Here is a 21,362-nt window from a genome sequence, read left to right as displayed (position 1 = left end):
TTTAATGTTGTGAGCTGCCTTGGGTCCCTTTGTTGGGTGAATGTGGCATACTACTACTACTACTACTACTACTACTACTACTACTACTACTACTACTACTACTACTACTACTACTAGACATTCTGCTGAAGTATGCCAGGAAGATCCATAAACCCAGAAAGGGTGCTTTCTCCCTAGAGCACAGATCATGGATGTGACAGAATAATTGGCATCACTCATAAAACCCAAGGATATGTATCCCTTTCTTCATATTGTTTGTTCCCACATGGATTAGAATCTAATCCATGTGGGAACAAACAATATAGTAACTTTGAAGACATCACATCAGACTTCGAAGCTCTGGGAGGGAAACTTAAGGACTGGGGCCAAGGTAGTTTTCTCATCTAATGTACCAGTACATTGGTGCCTCACATTACGACGTTAATTCATTCCAACGAAATCGCTGTAGAACGAAAACGTCATAAAGCGATTTTAAAAAGCCCATAGAAACGCATTAAAACCCGGTTAATGCATTCCTATGGGCTGGAAACTCACCGTCCAGCGAAGATCCTCCATAGCGTGGCCATTTTCGCTGCCTGTGCAGCAAGGAATCCGTCCCAGAAAACAGTGGGCGGGCATTTTGTTTACCTAGCAGCCATTTTGAAACCGCCGATCAGCTGTTAAAACATCATCGCTTTGCGAGAATCGGTTGCCAAAGCAGGGAACCGATCATCACAAAGCGAAATTCCCCCATAGGGAACATCGTTTTGCAATCGCAAAAACATCGACCTCAAGCGGTTTTGTCGTTAAACGGAGCGCCCGTCTTGCGGGGCACCACAGTATTTGGAAGAGAAATTGAAAGGGAAAGGAAAATGCTCTAGGTGAATGACTGGCTATAAAGGTAGTGTCAACATGAGGGATTTGGGATCACAAGCTAAGCTTTCAAGATGATGGACTGTTAGCAAGAAATGGCTTGCACCTCACAAGAACTGGAAAACATGTGTTTGACCACAGCATGAAGAACTTCATCAGGAGGACTTTAAACTGATCTGAAAGTGGGAGGGGGACACAAGCACAGTGATAAAGATAGATGAAGATTTACACAGTTAAGAGGAATGTATCAAGCATTTTTAACGGGGGTCAATAATAACAGTAATATTAATAATCATATTAATATAAATGTACAAAGAAAAGCAGGCACCATATCACACAATCTCCGGTGTCTATACACAAATGCCAAAATATGGGAATAAACAAGAACTGGAAATCTAATTTCAGAATGGTAAATATGACTTGATAGGAATAAATGAAACTTGGTGAGATGGCTCCCATGACTGGAATAAAGCAATTGCAGGATATAAATTGTTTAAAAAGAACAGAAAGAATAGAAAGGGAAGTGGAGTTGCAGTCTATGTAAAAAAAATACACATTCTTGGACAGAAATACAGGAGGAGGAGATTGGCTGTCCCATTGAGAGCATCTGGATCAATGTAGTTGGGGCAAAAAACAAAAGGAGCATAGTAGTTGGAGTCTACTACCATCTGCCCAATCAAGGAGACAATGTGGTTGAAACTTCTGAGAAACCAATTGCAAGGATTTCAGAGAGGCACAATATGGTAATAATAGGAGCTTTCACTTATCTGTTGGGAATTAAATTCTGGCAAGTATGGCCCTTCCAAGAAGTTCCTGGCTTGTATGGCTGATTATTTTTTTCCTACAAAAAGTGGAGAAGAAACCTAGGGAATTAGCTCTCCTTGACTTGATTCTAATCAATAGAGACTACTTGGTGGAGGAAGTGGCAATAAGGGGAACCTGGGTCAGAATGACCTTCTTCTACTAGAATTCTTGATTTCAAAGGAAACCAAAGCAGACTCACATATATGCTGAATTTCTGAAAAGTCAGTTTTAACAAACCGAGGACAGTGATAAGTAAGCTCCCATGGGGGGAGATCCTAACAAGAAAAGGAGTCCAAGAAGGGTGGGAGTTTTTAAAATGGGAAATTCTAAATGCACAACTACAAACAATTCCAACAAAAAAGGTGGGAGTCAACAAAAAAAAGGCTGGTGTGGCTTCACAAAATGCTCAGAGAGGACCTGAAAACAAAACAAAACAAAAAAAGAGAACACACTGTATAAGAAAATGGAAAGGGGGCCAGGTGACAAAGGAAGAATATAGACAAGTAGCAAGGAATTACAGTGGGGTCTCTACTTAAGAACTTAATCCGTATTGGAAGGTGGTTTTCAAGTTGAAAAGTTCTTATGTTGAATCTGCATTTCCCATAGGAATGGACTGAAAACCAATTAATCCGTATCTGCTCTTTTCCGTCCATAGAAACTACAGTGGAACCTCTACTTAAGAACTTAATCCGTTTTGGAATGGTGTTCTTTAGTTGAAACGTTCTTAAGTTGAAGCAAAATTTCCCATAGGAATGGACTGAAAACCAATTAATCCGTTCTGGCTGTTTTTTTGTTATATAGAGGTGCGTTTGTACAGTGGTTCTTAACCTTTTTGACAGAAACGCCCCCTTGAGCCTTTGAGGAAGTTATCATCACCCCCCCTCCCTGCGGTGATGATATCTTTTATTTATTTATTTATTTATTTATTTATTTATTTATTTATTTATTTATTTATTTATTTATTTATTTATTTATTTATTTATTTATTTAAGACACTTAAATCCAATGACCCCTGAAAACAAAATTCAATTCCAAGAAAATGAAATGCCCCCCAAAAGTAACATTTAATGATTTAGTTGCAAGCAAATTTTAAGACGCAAAAAGAAATAAAAAAGGGCATAAAAACAAACCGCAATGCAGGAACTAAAAATTTCAAGACGAAAACTCTGAAACTAAATTAAGATTGGAGGAAAATATATATTCATGCACATTGTAAAAAGGCTGCAGCCATCTTCACAGGTTTGGCTTGCTCCAGCACCCCCCTACCGCCCCCTTCTGCTCCAGCGCCCCCACGCTGCCCCTTTTTGTTCTACCGCCCCCCTGAAAAATGAAATCGCCCCCTGGAGGGCATTATCGCCCACGTTAAGAACCACTGCGTTCGTACATTGAAGCATTAGTTCTCATAGGAACTAATGCAAAGCTGGTTAATACATACTCTACCACTAGGGGGAGATTTTTTTTTAATCTAAGATGACCTAAGGTTAAAAAAAGAGCAGGAAAGGTTTTTTTTCCTGTTCTTATCTTGGATTTCTGTTCTCAAGTAGAAGCAAAATTTAGCAAATGGAGCTGTTCTTAAGTTGGATTGTTCTTAAGTAGAGACGTTCTTAAGTAGAGACCCCACTGTACAGGGTTCACATTAGGAGGGCAAAAGCTGAGAATGAGTTGAGGTTAACTAGAGACACTAAAACAAACAAAAATACATTCTTCAGGTATGTGCATAGCAAAAAATAAAGAGAAGAGTGACTCAGATGGAGATGGAAAAATAATTTATTATTTTATTTTATTAGATTTATACCCTGCCCATCTAGACCAAAGGTCAGATGAGAAAGAAAATATAAAGAAGTGCTCAGTTCCTATTTTAGTTTAGTTTCTTCTCAAATGTGAAGTGCAAGTTGAGAGGACAGGGCTGCAGCTGGAGACTGATAAACAAATAGTCAAGGTATACCTCACTACCTTGAACGAGTTCAGATCTCTAGGGCCGCATGAACTGCATCCAAGAGTATTGAAGGAAGTGGCTGAAGAACTCCCAGAACCACTATCCATTATTTTCTTGAAATCATGGGAAATGGGTGAGGTGCCAGATGATTGGAGGAGGGCTAATGTTGTCCCTATGTTTAAAAAGCGCAAAAAAGACAAACCTGAGAACAACAGACCAGTCAGCCTGACATCAATCCCAGGGAAAATTCTGGAGCAGATTATTAAATGGTCACTATGCAAGCATTTAGGAAATAATGCAATAATAACTAGAAGTCAAAATGGATTTATCAACAACAAATCCTGCCAGACAAATCTGATCTCATTTTTGATTGTATAACCTCACTGATAGACAGCGGGAATGATGTAGACTTAATATATCTTGACTTCAGCAAAGCCCTTGACAAAGTGGCCCATGATGTTCTGATTAGCAAGTGAAGTAGGAGTGGGCTGGATTGAGCAACTGTTAGGTGGATACACAATTGGCTACAGAATTATAATCAGAGGGTGTTAATGGCTCCTTCTCAAACTGGGAGGAGGCAACAAATGGGATACCCCAAGGCTCAGTCCTGGGCCTGGTGCTCTTCAATATTTTTATTAATGACTTGGATGAGGGAGTGCAGAGAATAGGTATCAGATTTGTATTGTATACTGCACACTAGCAGGCACTACTGCAAGGGCTACATGAAACAGCCCAGTGGGCCAGATTCGGCCCATGGGTCTTGAGTTTGACACACGTGACTTAGAGAGAACATTGACTGTGATCAACCTTGAGTCCTCTTATCAGGGAAAAGGCATTCTATAAATGAGACAAACAAATAAATTATATTTAGAAGACTTTTGTTGAGATGGTGGATGGATAGAAATTTTAATCTTCCTAGGTATGTTACCTTTCTTCCAATTTGCTATTTATGCAGTACTTGGTAAAGATTAGAAGTGCTCATTTATTAAGAATATAGTACACTGAAATCCAATTTCTTCTGGAAAAACGCAGTAGCTTGATTTATGTATCTTTCTGGAATGTCAGTGTGAATACAAAAAATAGTGGCTGTGTATTTTAACAGGAACCATTCTGCAGTCCTACTTGTTCCGCTGTGTTGTGTTGCATGTCTACTCTCATTCTAGACACACTCTTGGCTAAGAATATGTGGAGCTACTTTGCAAAGTCAGATTGGTGGTCAAGGAACCAAGTGTCGTCAGTGGCACCGCCAGCACCAGCACACTACAGTCGAGTACAATCTGTTCTTGTGGCATGGGATCTTAAACAAGAAATAGCAAGGATTGAACCTGGGCTTATCTTCTGTTGAAGTACATGCTTTACATTGGGTCATGATACAACTTTTTAAAAAGGAAATTTAGAATGTCCCAGCAGCGTGTAATTATAATATATATGCAAAGCATGTGCCAGAACAACACACCTGCTCAGTTTCCTCATATTGAATATAAATCCTTTCATGCTTAGAGTTACATTCCATGACATTTAGATGCCTGCATAGCAGATTCTTGAATTGAGAATTTGACAGCACTAGTAAAGCTGAGGAGTTGAGCATTGCACAAGAATCATGAACTCCAGAAGTTTTATTTTCTGTATGTGCACTTCAAGCATTGAAAAGTCTTCCTTCCCTAAGTTAAAGAGAAACACTATGAGTTTCGAAAAGGGAGAAGGAGCCTCTCACCCAGATTGTCTGTGACTGTCTTCTGTTTTAAGAGGCGGGCCATAAATTCCAAATTGCTAGCTGAAGAAGTGCTTGAAACCAATATGCATGCTGCAGCTGTTTCCATCCAAGATTCGTACCTGGCCTCTACACCATCAGCCATGTGAATTTGGAGCATTAAAATGTCTTACGTTTTGAACTGCTCACAAGAACTTGATACAGTCAGTGTACATGGTCCAGATGATGTTGGACTTTGGGTCTTGCCATCCCTTACCATTGGCTGAGTTGGTTGACGGGAACTGAAGTCCGATGACAATTGCAGGACTACGAGTTGCTCATCTCTGATTTAGAATCAGGGAACAAAAGCAGTGATGACATAATTTTAACATGCCCGAAGAGGAATGTAAATATATTTTGATTCCCAAGGAAATCAACTTGAGAAATTTATGGCAACTTCAAATGTATGTTTGATCAGGAGTAATATCATATCTCTAGATTTTTCTCCTAATGTATTCATTATGTTCCTAAATTTATGACACTTTTTTTTCAAAATGAAAAAATGCCCTCAGAAAAGCAATAGTAGTGGCAATCCCCCCCCCCCCAGCCTGTTTTGTGGACATGGGGTGGAAGAGAGGGCAGGGAGCTGAGCCCTGTAGTGCTGCCTGACTTTTGGCCTCACTTTTGTTTTGGCCTTGAGATGAGGAGCGGTAGCAACATGGTGTTGATGCCTGGGTTTGAACAGCAGTAATCCTAATACTTCTTTTTATACACTGACTTAATGAGAATGGAAGCTGGCATATTGAAGCTTGCCAAGTCTAAACAGTTTCAAGAATCTCCAGTTGCAGTGCTTGTTAAGTAGAAAAGACATTTCAACACTGCTAGCCAGGAATTCCAAATGAATTTCACTCTGGCTTGTCTGGAACCTTGAATATTTTTGCATGGGGAGGAATTCACTGGGAGTATTTCAGTTGAATGATATGGACTTTTGATCCTATAAATAGGTTTCTGTTCACTTTGCCTTCTGTTTTATGTAGGCGCCTTGGGTGTGGTTTTGGCTTAAAGTTCTTGGATTTAAATAGTCTGCATGCTTTCATCAGCAGATTAATTGACGAAAGCTGTATTTGATTAGTCAGTGAGGACTGGTGTTAACTGTTGGGGCTGTGAGTTAAGGGTCTCTAGTTAAGGATGTTTCTGGTCTCTCTAGTCCTTATCTTCAACAGTTTACCATTATGTCACAGGAGTGGTCGAGTGTGGTCCTCTAGATGAAATAAGACTGACTCCAGTAATTTCCTATCCAGCTGGATGTAGCAGAAGATGTGAGAAAGAGGGTTGTGCCAAGCAGCCTTGCTAAAATACATCTCTCCTTTCCTCCATCTGCTTTTTCTTTTGTGCCATGGGCCAGAAGAAACAAAAGTTAACGTTTTAGATTTAGTGCTTTAAAGTTTAAAGTTTAAACCCTTCAGTCAGTATAGCCAGTGGCTGGGAGATTCTGATTTTTGTAGTCCAGAAAGTAAATTTTCTAGGTGCTATGGTCTCTTGTACATATTGGGAAAGTCCTCTGGTTCTGCCTGACTCTACACAGAAATCGGTTCCTTCATTTTTATGCCCAGCTCTCTTTTATTGCGTAACTGATAAGCAGGATACCATAAGTTCATTATTAGAATGGGTGAGGATCTGCAATAAATGAGTCATTGTGTCATCCACACTAACTGTGAAGGAGAAAGGCATGTGTCCTGTTCTGTAGCTGCCATTACACACCAAGCTGAGGAGTGTACCAGGCAGGAGTGTGGTGTCTCAAGGTTGAGCAAAGGGGAGATCCAGGCGGTCAGCTGGAGTTAATATAGGAAGGAGACAGAGGCAGGGAGTTTGACAGAGCAGGTAAAATGAGAGTTAAAATATCTAGCTGGGTTATGCCATAGATAAGTTTTTTTGTGACATTGCTTCAAACAGGGAGTCCAAAAGAGTAGGAAATCAGAAGCATGGACTGGGGCCTTTATGGGGAAGTGAAGTAAGAACCTTCAAGACATAGTGCAAGATTAGTCAGTGTTTTGGGTTAGCAGATACTGTTCCCAGTAATTTCCTTAGTCCTCTACTGAACTCCTTGTAGCAGAGCTGGCCTATGCCCTGCCTAGACCTTAGTTGCAGGCTTTCTAGCATTAGGTCTCCCCATGAGATGGAGAGTCCTTGTTCATGAGGAGATCTCTATTCTCAAGAAAGTCTTCCTTATAACTAGGTGCTGTGCTGGGTTGCTTCCTGCCTGGCTTCTATCTCTGTTTTGTGTTCTTTATGGCTAGGATATGGCTCCTTCTTCTCTTTGGACTTCAGCTATGCTATCTCCAGTTCTGCCAGTGGTATCCTGCAGCCTACTTTGAGGGTATTGAGTCTTCAGTTCCTCTGGGCCGACTCAAGTTCATTTTTCTGAGGGGTATTCCTCCAGCAGAGGCATGACAGCATGATCAAAAACAATTTTTTTACATTCAGAATACTAAAGGGAAAAACCCCTGAGAGGGCGTAGTCAGCTTGCTTCAGTTGCAAGTCACTTTGGACCTTTTGGCAGCCAGAAAAGAAAGCTAATTTAAGCATGTATTAAAGAGCTCTTCCAGCCTCTATGTACTTCATGCCATGGTGGCCACTTCCAAATGGTGGGAGGTAGGAATGGGGGTTGTTGTGGAGGTGGGGGTCACCCATAGGGTTCCTTCTGCACAGCAGTAGCAAAAGGGGGCAGAGTAGCTTCAAATCATCAAAGATTGAGGGTTGAATATGATAGTCTTGAAAGGCCTGCCATTTGCTTCTGTTCAACATGCTACCTGGCTTTCTGTTTCCCTCCCTTTTTCTTTTTGTTAAAGATAGGGTAGTTGTTTCTTCTGAGGTCCTAAGCTTTGTCTTTGAGACTACTGTAGATCTCAGATACCTACAGTTGGAGCCTCTGGACTAGTTTTAGGGAGGACTGAAGGGGCCCTATTTACTTTGCATAGGCACAGCAATCAGTGTGAATCTGTCTCCCCCCCCCCCAATTTTCTTGTGGATGTTCCCCACTTATTTATTTACAATATTGCGTAACTGATAAGCAGGATATTGCAAAGGAAATTGCACATTTAAAATGCAGGAACCAGAGCTTAGACATATATTTATTTAATCTTTTGGACAATCGTTTGTAAAATTCTGTATTACTGCCTATACTGGCTGAGGCATTGTTGCCCAAAAAGTAACTTTTCCAAGCAGAGTGACTAGAAAACTAGATGACATATCTGTATATCTCGATGCATTGAAGGCTTTGAATAGACACTACCTTTACTAATATTCCCTCCTGTTTGATCACTTTTCATTTGGATACACAAGTGAAAAACTCTGAATATATAGGGTGGTAAGATACTAAATCGGGTGGTAAGATTCTAAAGGGACATGGTGATGCTGTAGGTTAAACTGCAGAAGCCTCTGTGCTACAAGGTCGGAAGACCAGCAGTTGTAGGATCAAATCTACACAATGGAGTGAGCTCCTGTCGCTTGTCCCAGCTCCTGCCAACCTAGCAGTTTGAAAGCATGCAAATGCGAGTAGATAAATAGGTACCACCAAAGTGGGAAGGTAACGGCATTCCATGTCTAGTCGCGCTGGCCATGTGACCATGGAAACTGTCTTTGAACAAACGCTGGCACTATGGCTTGGAAATGGGATGAGTACCGCCCCCTAGAGTCGGACATGACTGGACTAAATGTCAAGGGGAACCTTTACCTTTACCCTAAGATACTAAATACAATGTTTGCACAATGCATTAATAATACACATTTCTAATTGGCAAGAGTCTTCTATCTATTTCAGTCTGCAGACAATGAAGTCTGTTTTTTAACAAGACATGGGCCCTATTCAGTTAACCTGCCTGGTTGTTACCAGCATACTTAAGGAAGGAGGAACTAGTCTATCTTCTCATGGACAGGTATGTGTTTGAAGAGTAGAAAATCTGGATTCTTGCTTTTATTCAGACGTATGGAGAATGGAAAGATGGATAGAGGGGCTTGTTTTCTTTTCCAGAGATAGGGGCTCAAGTCACAGGACTCACTATGAAGTAAAACTTAAATCGCACCAGTAGCTCAACTCGTTTTCTCTCCCTATGATTTGGAAGCAAGGACTTGAGACTCAGTCCCAAAGACATGCCAACATCTCTGCTGTTTTCTTAAGTATGTTGATAAATCTGTAATTGGGAAGTGATCCTATAACTGGTTTTTCTAATGGCATACCCTTAACATTGCCAACCATTTAACATTGCCAACCATTCTCATAAAGTTTTCATAGGCAGCAAAGGTTGGTGATAAGGGATCAGAAGGTCTCCCAGCTCATATTAAGTAGTCTCAAAGGGAGATTTGGAACTTGCTTCAACAATACTTTTATCTAAAGAGCAACCATACTATTAATGAATTGGTAAAATTATTTTGAGAAGCCTTCACGTGACTTTAGCATATAGTAGTGGAAACTATTTTATTTCCCCCATAATAATGTTTGATTGTAGTTTCTTTTGGCTGTTTGAAGGTAATAATGCTGAAAGATTTGGTCTTTGTGTGTAATCTTTTAGAGTGGCAATCAGACTGGCCTAAAACAATTAGGCATGGGCTACCAGTATGACAAAAATAACAACCATAGTAAGTACATGAGTTTCTGGTTGTATTGTGTGTGAAACTGCTATTCATTGCGGTACAGACTCAACAGTTTGTTACAGAAATTCCTAACACATAGAAATGGTTTTGTTATGTTTTATAGACCTGGCAAAGTATTGGTAGGCAAGCAACTGAAATGATAATGCTTAGGTTGGATTTTTAGAAGTGAATAAAGCCAAATTTGAGATGGAGTGTAGATCAACAAATCAACATGAAAGCAACCACTGGCATTGAGAAACTAAACACTTGTGTGGCTGTGGTTCCCTTATGATACAGACTTGGTGTTCTTGCAGTATTTGGCATAACATCATGTTCTGTCGTATTGTACTAGCATATCTTTTGTGTATTTTTATTATGTATTATATCTCTCCTTTCCACCAAGAGCACAGAACTGTGTAAATGATTACTTACTTTTTTTAAAAAAAAGCTCCACGTGCATTCTGTGAGAGAGGGTAGTCTGGCAGAATGATTACCCCAAGGTCACTCAGGGAATTTCATGGGGAAAAGTGGGGATTGGAGCCAATATCTCCATGATCCAAGTCCAGCACTGGCTTGGCAAGGTTTGAAGTTTCGTATTGCATTTGGGGGTATTGCTAACAAAGACGTGGACTGCTCTGGTTATTCTCTGAAGGAACAGACTTTGCATTCTGCTTGGGCTTTGTGATTAGTAATCACCTGACTTCTGTAATTTAAAGACCTTTAATCAAACTCTCTCTCTCTCTCTCTCTCTCTCTCTCTCTTTCTCTTTCTCTCTCTCTCTCATATGAAAATGATGGACAGAGTAATGTTTATATTTGTGTGCCATGTATTTCTAATGCTCGCAAGGGTTGTTAGTAATTGACCTGACTAATTTCTTTTAAAAAGTGGAATACAGTGGTGTCTCGACTTACAAACTTAATTGTTCCAGAACTCCGGTCGTAACTCGAAATGGTCATAAGTTGAAGCACTGTTTCCCATAGGAATGCATTGAAATGCAATTAATCCGTTCCAGCCAAAGAAAAAAAAATCACCCCCCCCCAAAAAAACCCAGTTCAAGACCCATCGCAAACGTGATTAATCCATTCGGTCCAAAGGGGGGGGGGAAAGAAAAGCAAACAAACCGTGCAAGATCCTGCAGAAAGCAAACAAACCCCACATGACCCATTGGAAATGGGGAGAAAGCAAAGCAGAAAGCAAACAAACCATGCAAGACCCATTAGAAATGCAACAAAAGCAAAGCAAAAAGCATACAAACCCCGCAAGACCCATTGGAAATGGGAAAAAACAAAGACTGCAAGACCCATCACAGCACAGAAACATAACTCCCCCAGCCCAAAACCATGTTGCAAAACCCATGCAGAACAGTTTTTAAAAAGCAGAAAGCAGCACCTTATCTTACCAGGCAGTCCGAAGCCTCCTCCGATCCCACACTCTCTAACTGCTGGAGTGAAAGAGCTACAAAGAAGCAGCCTCTTCGCCACCAACAGTTAGCAATTTTAATTTCCCACCTTTTCTCCCTGCCTTTTTCTGGTTGCAACTCGAAGCTTCATCTGCAAGTTGAAGCAAAATTTTGCGGCTGGAGCTGGTCGTAACTTGAAATGGCCGTATGTCGGGATGTTGGTAAGTCGAGGCACCACTGTAGTATGAATCTGCATGCAGTTGAAATCCAGCCTGAAGTGGAAATATTTATTGTGGAGATAGAAGTTGTTGTAAATGAATGCAAAACAAGAAAAATCTCTACAAGTCTGTCTAGTCGGAGAGCATGTGTTTAATATGTTATAGAAGCCAAGGTCAAGACTATTACTTCCTACAAAATCCTTGAATAGAATATCTTATATATTTCTTAACCATGCAAGTAACAGCGTAAAAAGTTTGTTCTCTGGCTTCATTTTAAGCACAGTTGCAAAGACTGGGAGATCATAGCAACACCATTGGTTTATTTTGCTTCCAGTATACATGCATAGCATTGCTTTATATCCATAACAAATTATTATTTCAGAGGCTGTTTAGCTGATGCATTTTTAACCATCTGTTTAGATCTGGATGAATTCATATTTAGTAAAATGAAGAAACTCAAAACAGTGAAGACCAGTGCCAAGAATGAATCTTAATACTTTACCACTTAATGGCATCCTGCACAAAAATTAAAAATTCTTAAGTTTTAACTCATTGCTGTTCTTCCTGATTCTGTTTAATTGATGCCATCCTTCTGATAATGCACAAAACCCTGCAAATTCAGTGTGACTAGAACTTTAACCCAAACATATGGTGCTTAAGCAGCTTGTTGAGGTCCTTTTATATTAGCCTCTTCTGGTATGGTGTCTGTTTCAACAGCAACAGTTGCTCTTCTTCTGGTCTGATATGTATGAAGACTAGGTCCCACAGGGTTGGTGTCTCTAGCATGTTAAGGGAACCCTACCCTTTGCTAAAAGGTGATATACTGATTTAGTGGCTTATAAACATTCCAGTAAGCCATGATGTGATTTTTCAGGTTTCCCAGAATTGGGAGAGGATCAGCTGTGTTGGCACATGTAACTGAGGTGGTGCCACATAACTGTCTTGAGGTCTTGCTCTGCAACAAGAACCATATTCCGGACTAGTGAAGGTGTAGCTGAGCTGCAGGTTTAGTCTAATGTTTCCTTCCCCCAGCAAAGTTCCACAGTAAAATTCTTGTCTCGCTGGTTCTGTAAACAAAACACAACTGAGATGGCTAGCAAGGTTTCTAACCAAATTCTTCCTGTATGATTGATCTCCACTGAGAGTGCTTGGTGGGAGATACCATATTTTTCCATGTATTAGACTATACTTTTGTCTAAAATCTTGAGACTTAAAACTGAGGTTCGTCTTATACAGGAAGCAAGCTGAGGAGAAAAAAACAAGTGGAGGGGAAAGCAGGGGTCAAAGTGATCCTGCAGGACTTTGATCATTTTTACCCTACATTTGCTAAATTAGATTTCTTAATTTTGGGTTAGAAAAGTCTTATACATGGGGGCGTCTTATACACAGAAAAATATGGTAATTAAAGACCCTTTGTTTGAGTCTTGGAATGGTTGGCCAAGGACGATGGTGTACTGGGAATTGGGAAATGTACATGCTCATCATGGTTGTTTCCTTAGACAGCCTTCTTTCATAAGGAGAGTTTTTTAAAAGCCTGGGTCTTGTGTCTAAAGTAGGAGGCATCATTTTTCTGGCTCTCCAGCTCAGTAGATTCCATAGAGGTATTCTGTGAGGGCAAAATACATGCTGTGTCACTAAACTATGGGCATTCTCTTTTGCTTGTGTTCTGGCTCATTTGAGATAAAGCAGATCTTGTACTTGGATGTTCCCCCTCTCCAACCCCTGTTGGCTGATGCTGAGGGAAAAGTCCTGGACTGCAAGTTGCCTACTGCTGATCCAAAGTGTTTGTATTGCTCAGTGGTTAATATATAAGGCTTCTTCTCCATTTGAAGGCTGCTTGGAATGTACAGCAGAAGCAATTTCTGCCTGATTGTTTGTGTAAAATACTGTTCATTTTGCAAAGATAAGAACTTTGCTGAAATTGTCTAGAGCCTAGATTCCTTGAAAGTGCGGGAAGAATTTAAGTCATTTTTGGCAAGAACCAGTATTTTTTTTTATTGTGGTCACTATGCATTTGTATAATGGATCTGTGTCTGTGCAGAATTAGACCAGCTTTATGTCATCTCGTACCCAGACATGCTGGTACTATGGCTGTATGTTAGATTGTGTGATGTTAGGTAGGTTGTATGACCTAGATTGTGTTTGATTTCCACTTTGCTTGAGATAGAGAAAGGTGTTCAGAGAGCAGCTCCCATCAGTCCTCGTGGGCATATTTTAGACTTCTGGAAGGGCACACCATTTTGGCTCAAGTATTTTCCAAATCAGAATGGATGTAATTACGTTAGTGTACTGGCTGGCTGTAAAATCTGTGCCTGATGCCCCTAGAAGGCATTCCACCAGAGTTGCAGCTACTTCTGCATTTTTAAGCTGGTTCTTCTTGCTTGACTTGTGCCAAGCTGTGATCTACTACCAGCTGTCTGTCTTCTTTGGTACTAACATCTGAATGCCGGGTCCTCAAGGAACATTTCTTCAGTATAGCAATTCTGTCCACGGTGCTCTCACGAGTTCAGGTGCTAGTAAGCTTACCCTTTGCTCTCTTCTTGGATTTAAGCTTTTGCTGTTCTTCACACAGTTGTCAAGTTTGTTTTTTAAATGGTCACCTATACCACTGGTTCTTAACCTTGGGTTACTCAGGAGTTTTGGACTGCAACTCCCAGAAGCCTTCACCACCAGCTGTCCTGACTGGGGTTTCTGGGAGTTGCAGTTCAAAAGCATCCGAGTAACAAAGGTTAAGAACCACTGACCTATACATTCATATGACCTGCTCTTCATCTCCTCTTCATCATCTGCTGCCAACTAAGCTCTGTCACTGTGTTGTCCACATTTTTTAGCTGAGGATCTGCACCCATGTGTGCTACAGGTGGGAGTGCTGGTACTGCCACCAGAACACTCTGGAATCTTCCAAAGGGTGGCTCTGTGTAGCCACAGACTTATTACTATGAATGCATAGATGACCACATAGAAAGCAAAGGTTACAGATGAGCAGCCTGTTTTCTTAGCTGCTGTAATCTTTGGATACTACAGTCCTCAGTCATGATCTTGATATATCTGTGACAACTTAGGAGAAGAGCAGACTGCCAGCACTTCAGTTCCATCACATCCTGCCATTCTGAAATGGCCCAGTAAGAAGAACAATGACACTCTTCTGTTTGTTATCTTTTGTGTCTCCCTGACTACATATTATGTGTGGCTAACACTGAAAATGTTGCATGTGAATCCTTTCATGCAATGTTTAGGCACACTTACTGTTTTATGGCAACATCATGTGAGTGGGAACACTTGGGGTGGTAGTCCCATACTGCATGTAAAGGTTCTTCTGCCTTGAGTATTTCAGGATTGGTGGTAATCTGTTCACTTCTTATTTAAGGGAATTTGGCTCTTTTTTTCTCCTCTGAATGTTTACACAACTAGCATTGTATTTTATGGGGCTTATTCCTAGATAAATATGTTTAACATTAAATTTCAATTTGGTGGTTTTGAGTCATAATGCTTGCTGTGGGTGTTACAGTCAAAAACATTTTTTGTTAATTATTGTGTTTGTGTCCTTGAAGATGTCAGTGACTTTGCATCATTGTAGATGAGGAAGATACCCTGAATTTCTTTGACATTAAATAGTATATTCCTGTATCTCAGGCTTAGGGGGAAAATCCTTCTAAATAGGGAAGTGAAAAGCTGCTGACCCGGTGAGCTGGTTAGAATGATCATCATAAACAGTGGAATATCTGTGTGCATAGTTAATAAGTGCAGATAGATAGGAAATATCGTATTATGTATATATGATACATTTAATACTGCCTGGAACCTGTTTTTACCATGCATTGTAGGTCAAATGCAAAAGTCTTCATATTGGTTGCTTTTAAGAAGACATCCCTTTGTACATGTGTGTCTTAGGATCATGTTGTGAAAGAGGCATCATGGTTGAACAGTGTAGTAATGAACAGAATGCTTGTTATTGCACTGCATCTCCGATGAGTCTTAACCAGCATATTAAGTGGTTGGAAGGATGCTGGGAGCTGTAATCCAACCACATCTAGAGACGTGCATATTCCCATCATTACTGCTACAGGCCAGCTTGTAAACAGCTGCTTTCTTGGCTGTCTTCTGCAAGTTAGAAGATTCTCCGGATCATTGCACAGGGAAGCTCCTGGTAAATTTGAAGAATGTTTTCTTGAATGCAGAAGTTATCATGCCATGAATGACATATGTAGTAGCTTTGCAACTGAAATTTTCTGTGGACTAGTAACATTTGTGAACTATTGTAGTTTTTTGCTTCATACTATCCTTTTTGTTGCACTATAACAAGGGTGTTATTTCAATAGTGTTGACATATTGTGCTTCAAATGTCTTTGCAAACAGATATGTTCTCCCTCCCTCCTTCTCTCCCTCCCCCTCTGTCTTTCCCTGTCTTTACATTTTGTCATGCTAACAATTTGTTGAAATACTTCCAAAATGTGTTTTTCCTCACAGTTTTGTTTTTACACTGCAGGTGCTGTGAAGCAGTAGATGTAATATTGAAGAAACCCTGAAGGCACAAATGGCTTTAGCTGGCTGCCCAGACTCCTTTTTGCACCATCCTTACTTGATAGTAAGTCATAACTTAAATGTATGTTTAGAAATCTGGAATTTAGTTACACTTACGTAGTAACATCATCTCATTAAGCTAAATATCTAGTTGCTCCTTAAGGAACACACTTTGAGAAGTGATCATATGAATACTCAAGTGGAAGGCTAGATACCTGATGCTTGTGTTTAACCCATTAACCATTCCTGTTGTCTTATCAAAGATATTTGTTAGTTAGTGTAGTTTGGGGACTAAGACTGATCTGTAAACCAGAAAGTCCCAAATTCAGAACCTGCCTCTGCTGTAAACCCTCCAGATAGCTCTAAATAAGCCAGTTAAAGTTTGGCTAAGCCTGAGTTTCCCTCACTCTCTCCTTTGTGTGCCAGGGAAGGAATCAGAAAGCTTCACTTGTGGCTTTGAAACAGATCTGAGCTCTTGTTGTGTCTAAACGTGTAGAACTCGTTTGCTCTAAAACTCCTTGTGAGAAGAAGCCAGTTGATGCCTCTTGCTGAATTTGTTGATTTGCAATCCATGGCCACTAAGAGCAGAGCAACACAACATAAGTTAAAATGGGTTGTGTAAAATGTATAAAGATTATAGTAGAGATTCAATTTAAATCTAGTATTAGGATAAAACAATTAAGATGCAGTTGTAAATATTCTAAACAGGTTTTAAAATAGTTGATACTTGCTTTGTGTTTTAAGATACTATGACTGGTCTAAGGATTGTAAATAAACTTTATCATCATCAACATTATCATTATACTGATGGTTTTTAATAAAATGGTGAGCTTCTGAAGAACAGTCTGGAAATTGTTTCAAAAGAGGGTGTAAACAAATTTCTCTAGTTCAAGTAAAAATTATACTTATAAAGAACACATGAGACCTCATAATTATGGCAGAGGCAGTATCTGCCATTGACTGTTATATCTGCCTTCTAAATCTTAGAAGGAAAAGCATTAAAATGTGCCAAGGAAAAATCTTTCCCATATTTGGGAACAGATAGCCAGCACTGATAAAGCATTCCTTTTTTTGGGGGGGGGGAGTCTAAATATGGCAGACCCAGTGACTAGAGGAAGTATGGCCCTCAGCCTGTCCTGTCTTGTCTTTGTAAATGCTGTAAGCCGCCCAGAAACCTTTGGGTAGTGTGGGCGGCATATTAAATAAATAAATAAATAAATAAATAAATAAATAAATAAATAAATAAATAAATAAATAAATAAATCATAGCTCAGGAAACAGGGGTAAATTACCCCAAATGGGGTAAAAGTGAAAATCCTGGGGGTAATGAGCAGAGTGCTGGGAGTTCTCGGTCCACATACTGCTGAAGCCTACCTTGGAGGATTTTGAGTATAACCTTGCTAGAGTGGGAAATGAGTGCAATTGTACAGTAGTTGGAGCATTCTATGGCACTGCCCTTCTTTGGGATTGGGATGTAGACTGATCTTTTCCAGTCCTCTGGCCACTGCTGAATTTTCCCATGATGATGATAAAAAAATAGCGCAATGGTCCTTTGATTTTGGACTGTGGCCTGGTTTGTTCCTTTTGGCACACCACACATAGAATGATTAAAGTGATAGGGAAAGCCCCTTCCCCAATTCTGCGTTGGCTATCTCTAGCAAGCATATCATTGCTAGCACCACTCTGGTAGCCACTGATGATTAAATCCTCTGCGAGCTAGCAAAAATTTAATGCAACTTGTTAGGCACGTTGTACACCTTACTACTCCCTATACCACCCCATGGCTGGAGTGCAATGTGTTCCAGCAAAAATAGTGCACATCTTTATCAAATTTGGTGCATCCTGCTAGTTCGGTACACAGCCTATGTAGATTCAATTATATTTTAACTCAAGTAATGTATGATTTCCTTCCTTTCGAATCAAGGGGGTAATGCTGGCGTATATAAATTTTTTTTGGGGGGGTAAAAGGTAAAAAAGTTCCCTGACCCCTGTTGTAAATAGATATCTACTTGTCTTCTTTTGATGATAAATTTGACTGTAACTTCTTCAAAATGGGAAATAAAGTGGTTTAATCTCTTCTACTGCAGGAAAAAGAGGGGCAGAAAGGTGAGAGGCAAAGGCTTGCTGAGGTGCATGGAACTGTGGTTTCCTCTTACACCACAATCTTGCCCCTGCATCCTATCCCCAGTCATTCATGGGTAATATGGGATAAAATTAACAATGTTTAATGGGCAGTACGTAATGATTTTGGAGGCAATGTCTGAACTTTTACTTGAACTTTGACTGACATTTTTTTCAGTGACTGATGCTAAGCATCCACATGTTGGACTATGGTTTAAAAAGTGCAGCACATTTCAGGCCTCCGTGTTATAGTCCTCTAGGTGCTTTAATACACCTCCTTCCCCTGGATTTACAGCCTCAAATAGGCAGCAAAGGAAGACTTCTCAGGCAACATACATGGCTGGTGAGCTATTTCTGACTCAAAGCTTGGAAATTTTTACTTTTTTAAAGACTACAACTTCCAAAATTCCAAAATAGCAAGCCATGTTGGCAAAGGAGTTTTGTGAGTTGTCTTCTGGTTTGGCCGTGGAAGTTGTTCATTATGCTGGCTTGGTCGTATCTTGTTTATTGCATAGCTGTGTCTTGTGTTTAGGATATATATACCTACTGCATATTGTGTCATGTTGTGTCATGCATGGATACTTTATAGCCATCTCTTGTTTAAAGAGAGAACCCGTGCCACACATTTTATTTTATAAATATATCCCTAACTTCAGCCAACTTAAGATTTATTCACGTAGTGCCAAAAAGGTGCTGCAGAAGTTCTGGATCTATTTTGAAAATAAATGACTGTATAAGGACAGCTAAGAAGCCAAAGTGAGATGGAGAAGCTGCATATATCTTGACTCCTGCAATAAAATATTGGCTGGCATCCTGCTGCAGATTGATGTGTGTGTAAGAGATTCTTAGTGGCAAATTGGCATTCAATAACAAAAATGCTGATTGTTTTCTCAGCTGCACATGCAGTACATGCCCATGAGCACAGCCAGCACCTTGTTAATATGAGCCAGCAGTGTGATGTGGCTACAAAAAAAGACAAATGCTCTTTTAGGGTGAATTAACAGAAGTATAGTTTCCAAATCCCTTGAGGTGCTAGTTCCCCTTTATTTGGCATTGGTTAGGCCTCATTTTGAGTATTGTGTCGAGTTCTGGGCACTGCATTTCAAGAAGGATGCTGACAAATTGGAACAAATTCAGAGAAGGGTGACAAGGATGATCAGGGGCCTGGAAGCTAAGCCCGGCGAGGAAAGATTGAAAGAACTGGACCTGTTTAGTTTTGAGAAAAGAAGACTGAGGGGAGATAAGATTTGTTGTTTGTTGCTTAGTCATTAAGTCATGTCCGACTCTTTGTGACCTCATGGACCAGAGCATGCCAGGCCCTCCTGTCTTCCACTGCCTCCCCGAGTTTGGTCAAATTCATGTTGGTAGCTTCGATGACATTTGACCAACCATCTCATCCTCTGTCGTCCCCTTCTCCTCTCTTCACTCTTTTCCCTCTTCAAATACTTGAAGTGGTCATACAAATGAGAGACAGGATCTGTTCTCAATCATCCCAGAGTGCAGAACGTGCAGCAATGGGCTCAAGTTACAGAAAGCCACATTTTAGCTGAATATTAGGAAAAATGTCCTAACTGTCAGAGCAGTATAGTAATGGAACCAATTATCTTGAGGGGTGGTGCGTACTTCAACACTTGGAGGCATTTAAGAGAAATTTAGACATATATCCTTTGATTGTATTCCTGCATTGAGCAGGGGGTTGGACTTGATGGCCTTATAGGCCTCTTCCAACTTCATGATTCTGTGATTAATGAGCAGCAGTTTGCCATCAAGACCTATGTGAATGCTCTTCTGTAAGCATGAATTGACATCAGGATTCTGACTGTTATGTCTGCAGAAGTGTGGGTAGACATGTTTAGCATTGTCGCTGAAGCATGGCAAGTGAAGGTTGTCCATGCATGGTTTTCTCAATGTGTCTGGAACTCCAGCAGCATTTGTAAATAACCATTCCTTCTTGGGATAGGAAAGTGGGTACTGAAAAATTCTTCTGCTATAATAACCCAGTGGTCACCAGCCTTGAGTCTCCAGATATTCTTAGACTAAGATTCCCTGAGGCTTTCAGTACTAGTTGTGCTGGCCAGGATTTCTGGGAGTTGTAGTTCAAAAACATCTGAGGACCCAAGGTTGGGAACCACTGCTATAACCCGATAATGTTAGTGCTGTGGCTGGGTTAAATCTACCTCAGTTTATTGCAAGGAGAGAAAAGCATGAGCAAAGCTAATAGTCTTTCCCTTTGCATTTCTTCATGGTCTCTTAGGTTTTGTGAAAGAAATAAATTATCTAATGGGTGAAAACTCCTTCAAAGCTTGAGAGTACAAGTGTTCACTCAGGCATGCTTGGAAAAACATTTTGTTTTCTGCATCCCGTGCCAAAGGACTATTGGTGGTGGTAAGGACAAGGTTGCTAACAGTATTTCTTCTTGCTGGTCCTGAAGCCATTCATAGAGTAGATACTTTTCTCTGCTGGTGGTACAAAAAAACTTTAGAATTAAGAAGTTTTAATAAAATGGCCTATTATTGCCATTTAATAATGTTGCCCTATCCAAGATCCACAGGTTAGGAAACATTACTTGCATGCTTTATGGCTGAAATCCACATTATACAGTACCTTCACTGTTGTCTCCTGCCAGGAGCTGTGGAAATACTGTGTTAAATATACTGTGAAGTTGAGAATGATGTTGTGCATATGTTGATTCTTTTAAAAAATTTTAAATTATCTTTTCACAATGGTAGATTACATAATTTCACATGGACAAGGGTCTAAGATTCAGTCTGTGGGTGTCTCCAGATAAGACAGGGAAAGATCCAAAAGTTGCTGAATTCCAGTTGGGAGGGGTTGCCAAAACAAAGTCTGCAGGCTGAGGTGTAAGTTTTACTGATTTAGACATTTCCCTACCAATGTACAAAGCACAGCTCAGTTCTCTGTGTGACTACTCAGAAGTAGTTCGCAGTGTAGCAATATTCTCAAGTGTTCCCACACTGCAAAGCACTTCTCAGCTCTTTGTAGCAAATTCCCAGGCTGTACACCAGAACCTAGTATAAAAGTAGATTTATCCCTGCAATGTCCATGCAATGGATTTCTAGATTTAAATACATTTATGCTTGGAGAAGAATCTTGTGAACTGTCTGGCCCAGGTTCTTTGTCCCTGATGTCGTCAGTACTGTGACAGAGGACAGACGATCAAACTCACTAACA

At 40.2% G+C, this 21,362-nt stretch overlaps 1 protein-coding gene across 3 annotated transcripts in view; it reads left to right on the top strand.

The window, feature by feature from the left end:
• The window catches only part of GRB10 (growth factor receptor bound protein 10), a 190,141-nt gene that overhangs the window by 41,582 nt on the left and 127,197 nt on the right, over positions 1–21,362 (top strand). For all 3 annotated transcript variants that reach the window (XM_073003891.2, XM_020806217.3, XM_078377599.1), the window contains exon 2: positions 16,015–16,113. In XM_073003891.2, the coding sequence (XP_072859992.1) occupies positions 16,063–16,113 (51 nt within the window). In that variant the 5' untranslated portion in view covers positions 16,015–16,062. The remainder of the gene's footprint in view (positions 1–16,014; positions 16,114–21,362) is intronic.

Source organism: Pogona vitticeps, chromosome 6, assembly GCF_051106095.1.
Source record: "Pogona vitticeps strain Pit_001003342236 chromosome 6, PviZW2.1, whole genome shotgun sequence".
NCBI classification, from domain to species: domain Eukaryota; kingdom Metazoa; phylum Chordata; class Lepidosauria; order Squamata; family Agamidae; genus Pogona; species Pogona vitticeps.
This window is presented reverse-complemented; position numbering and strand designations above follow the sequence as displayed.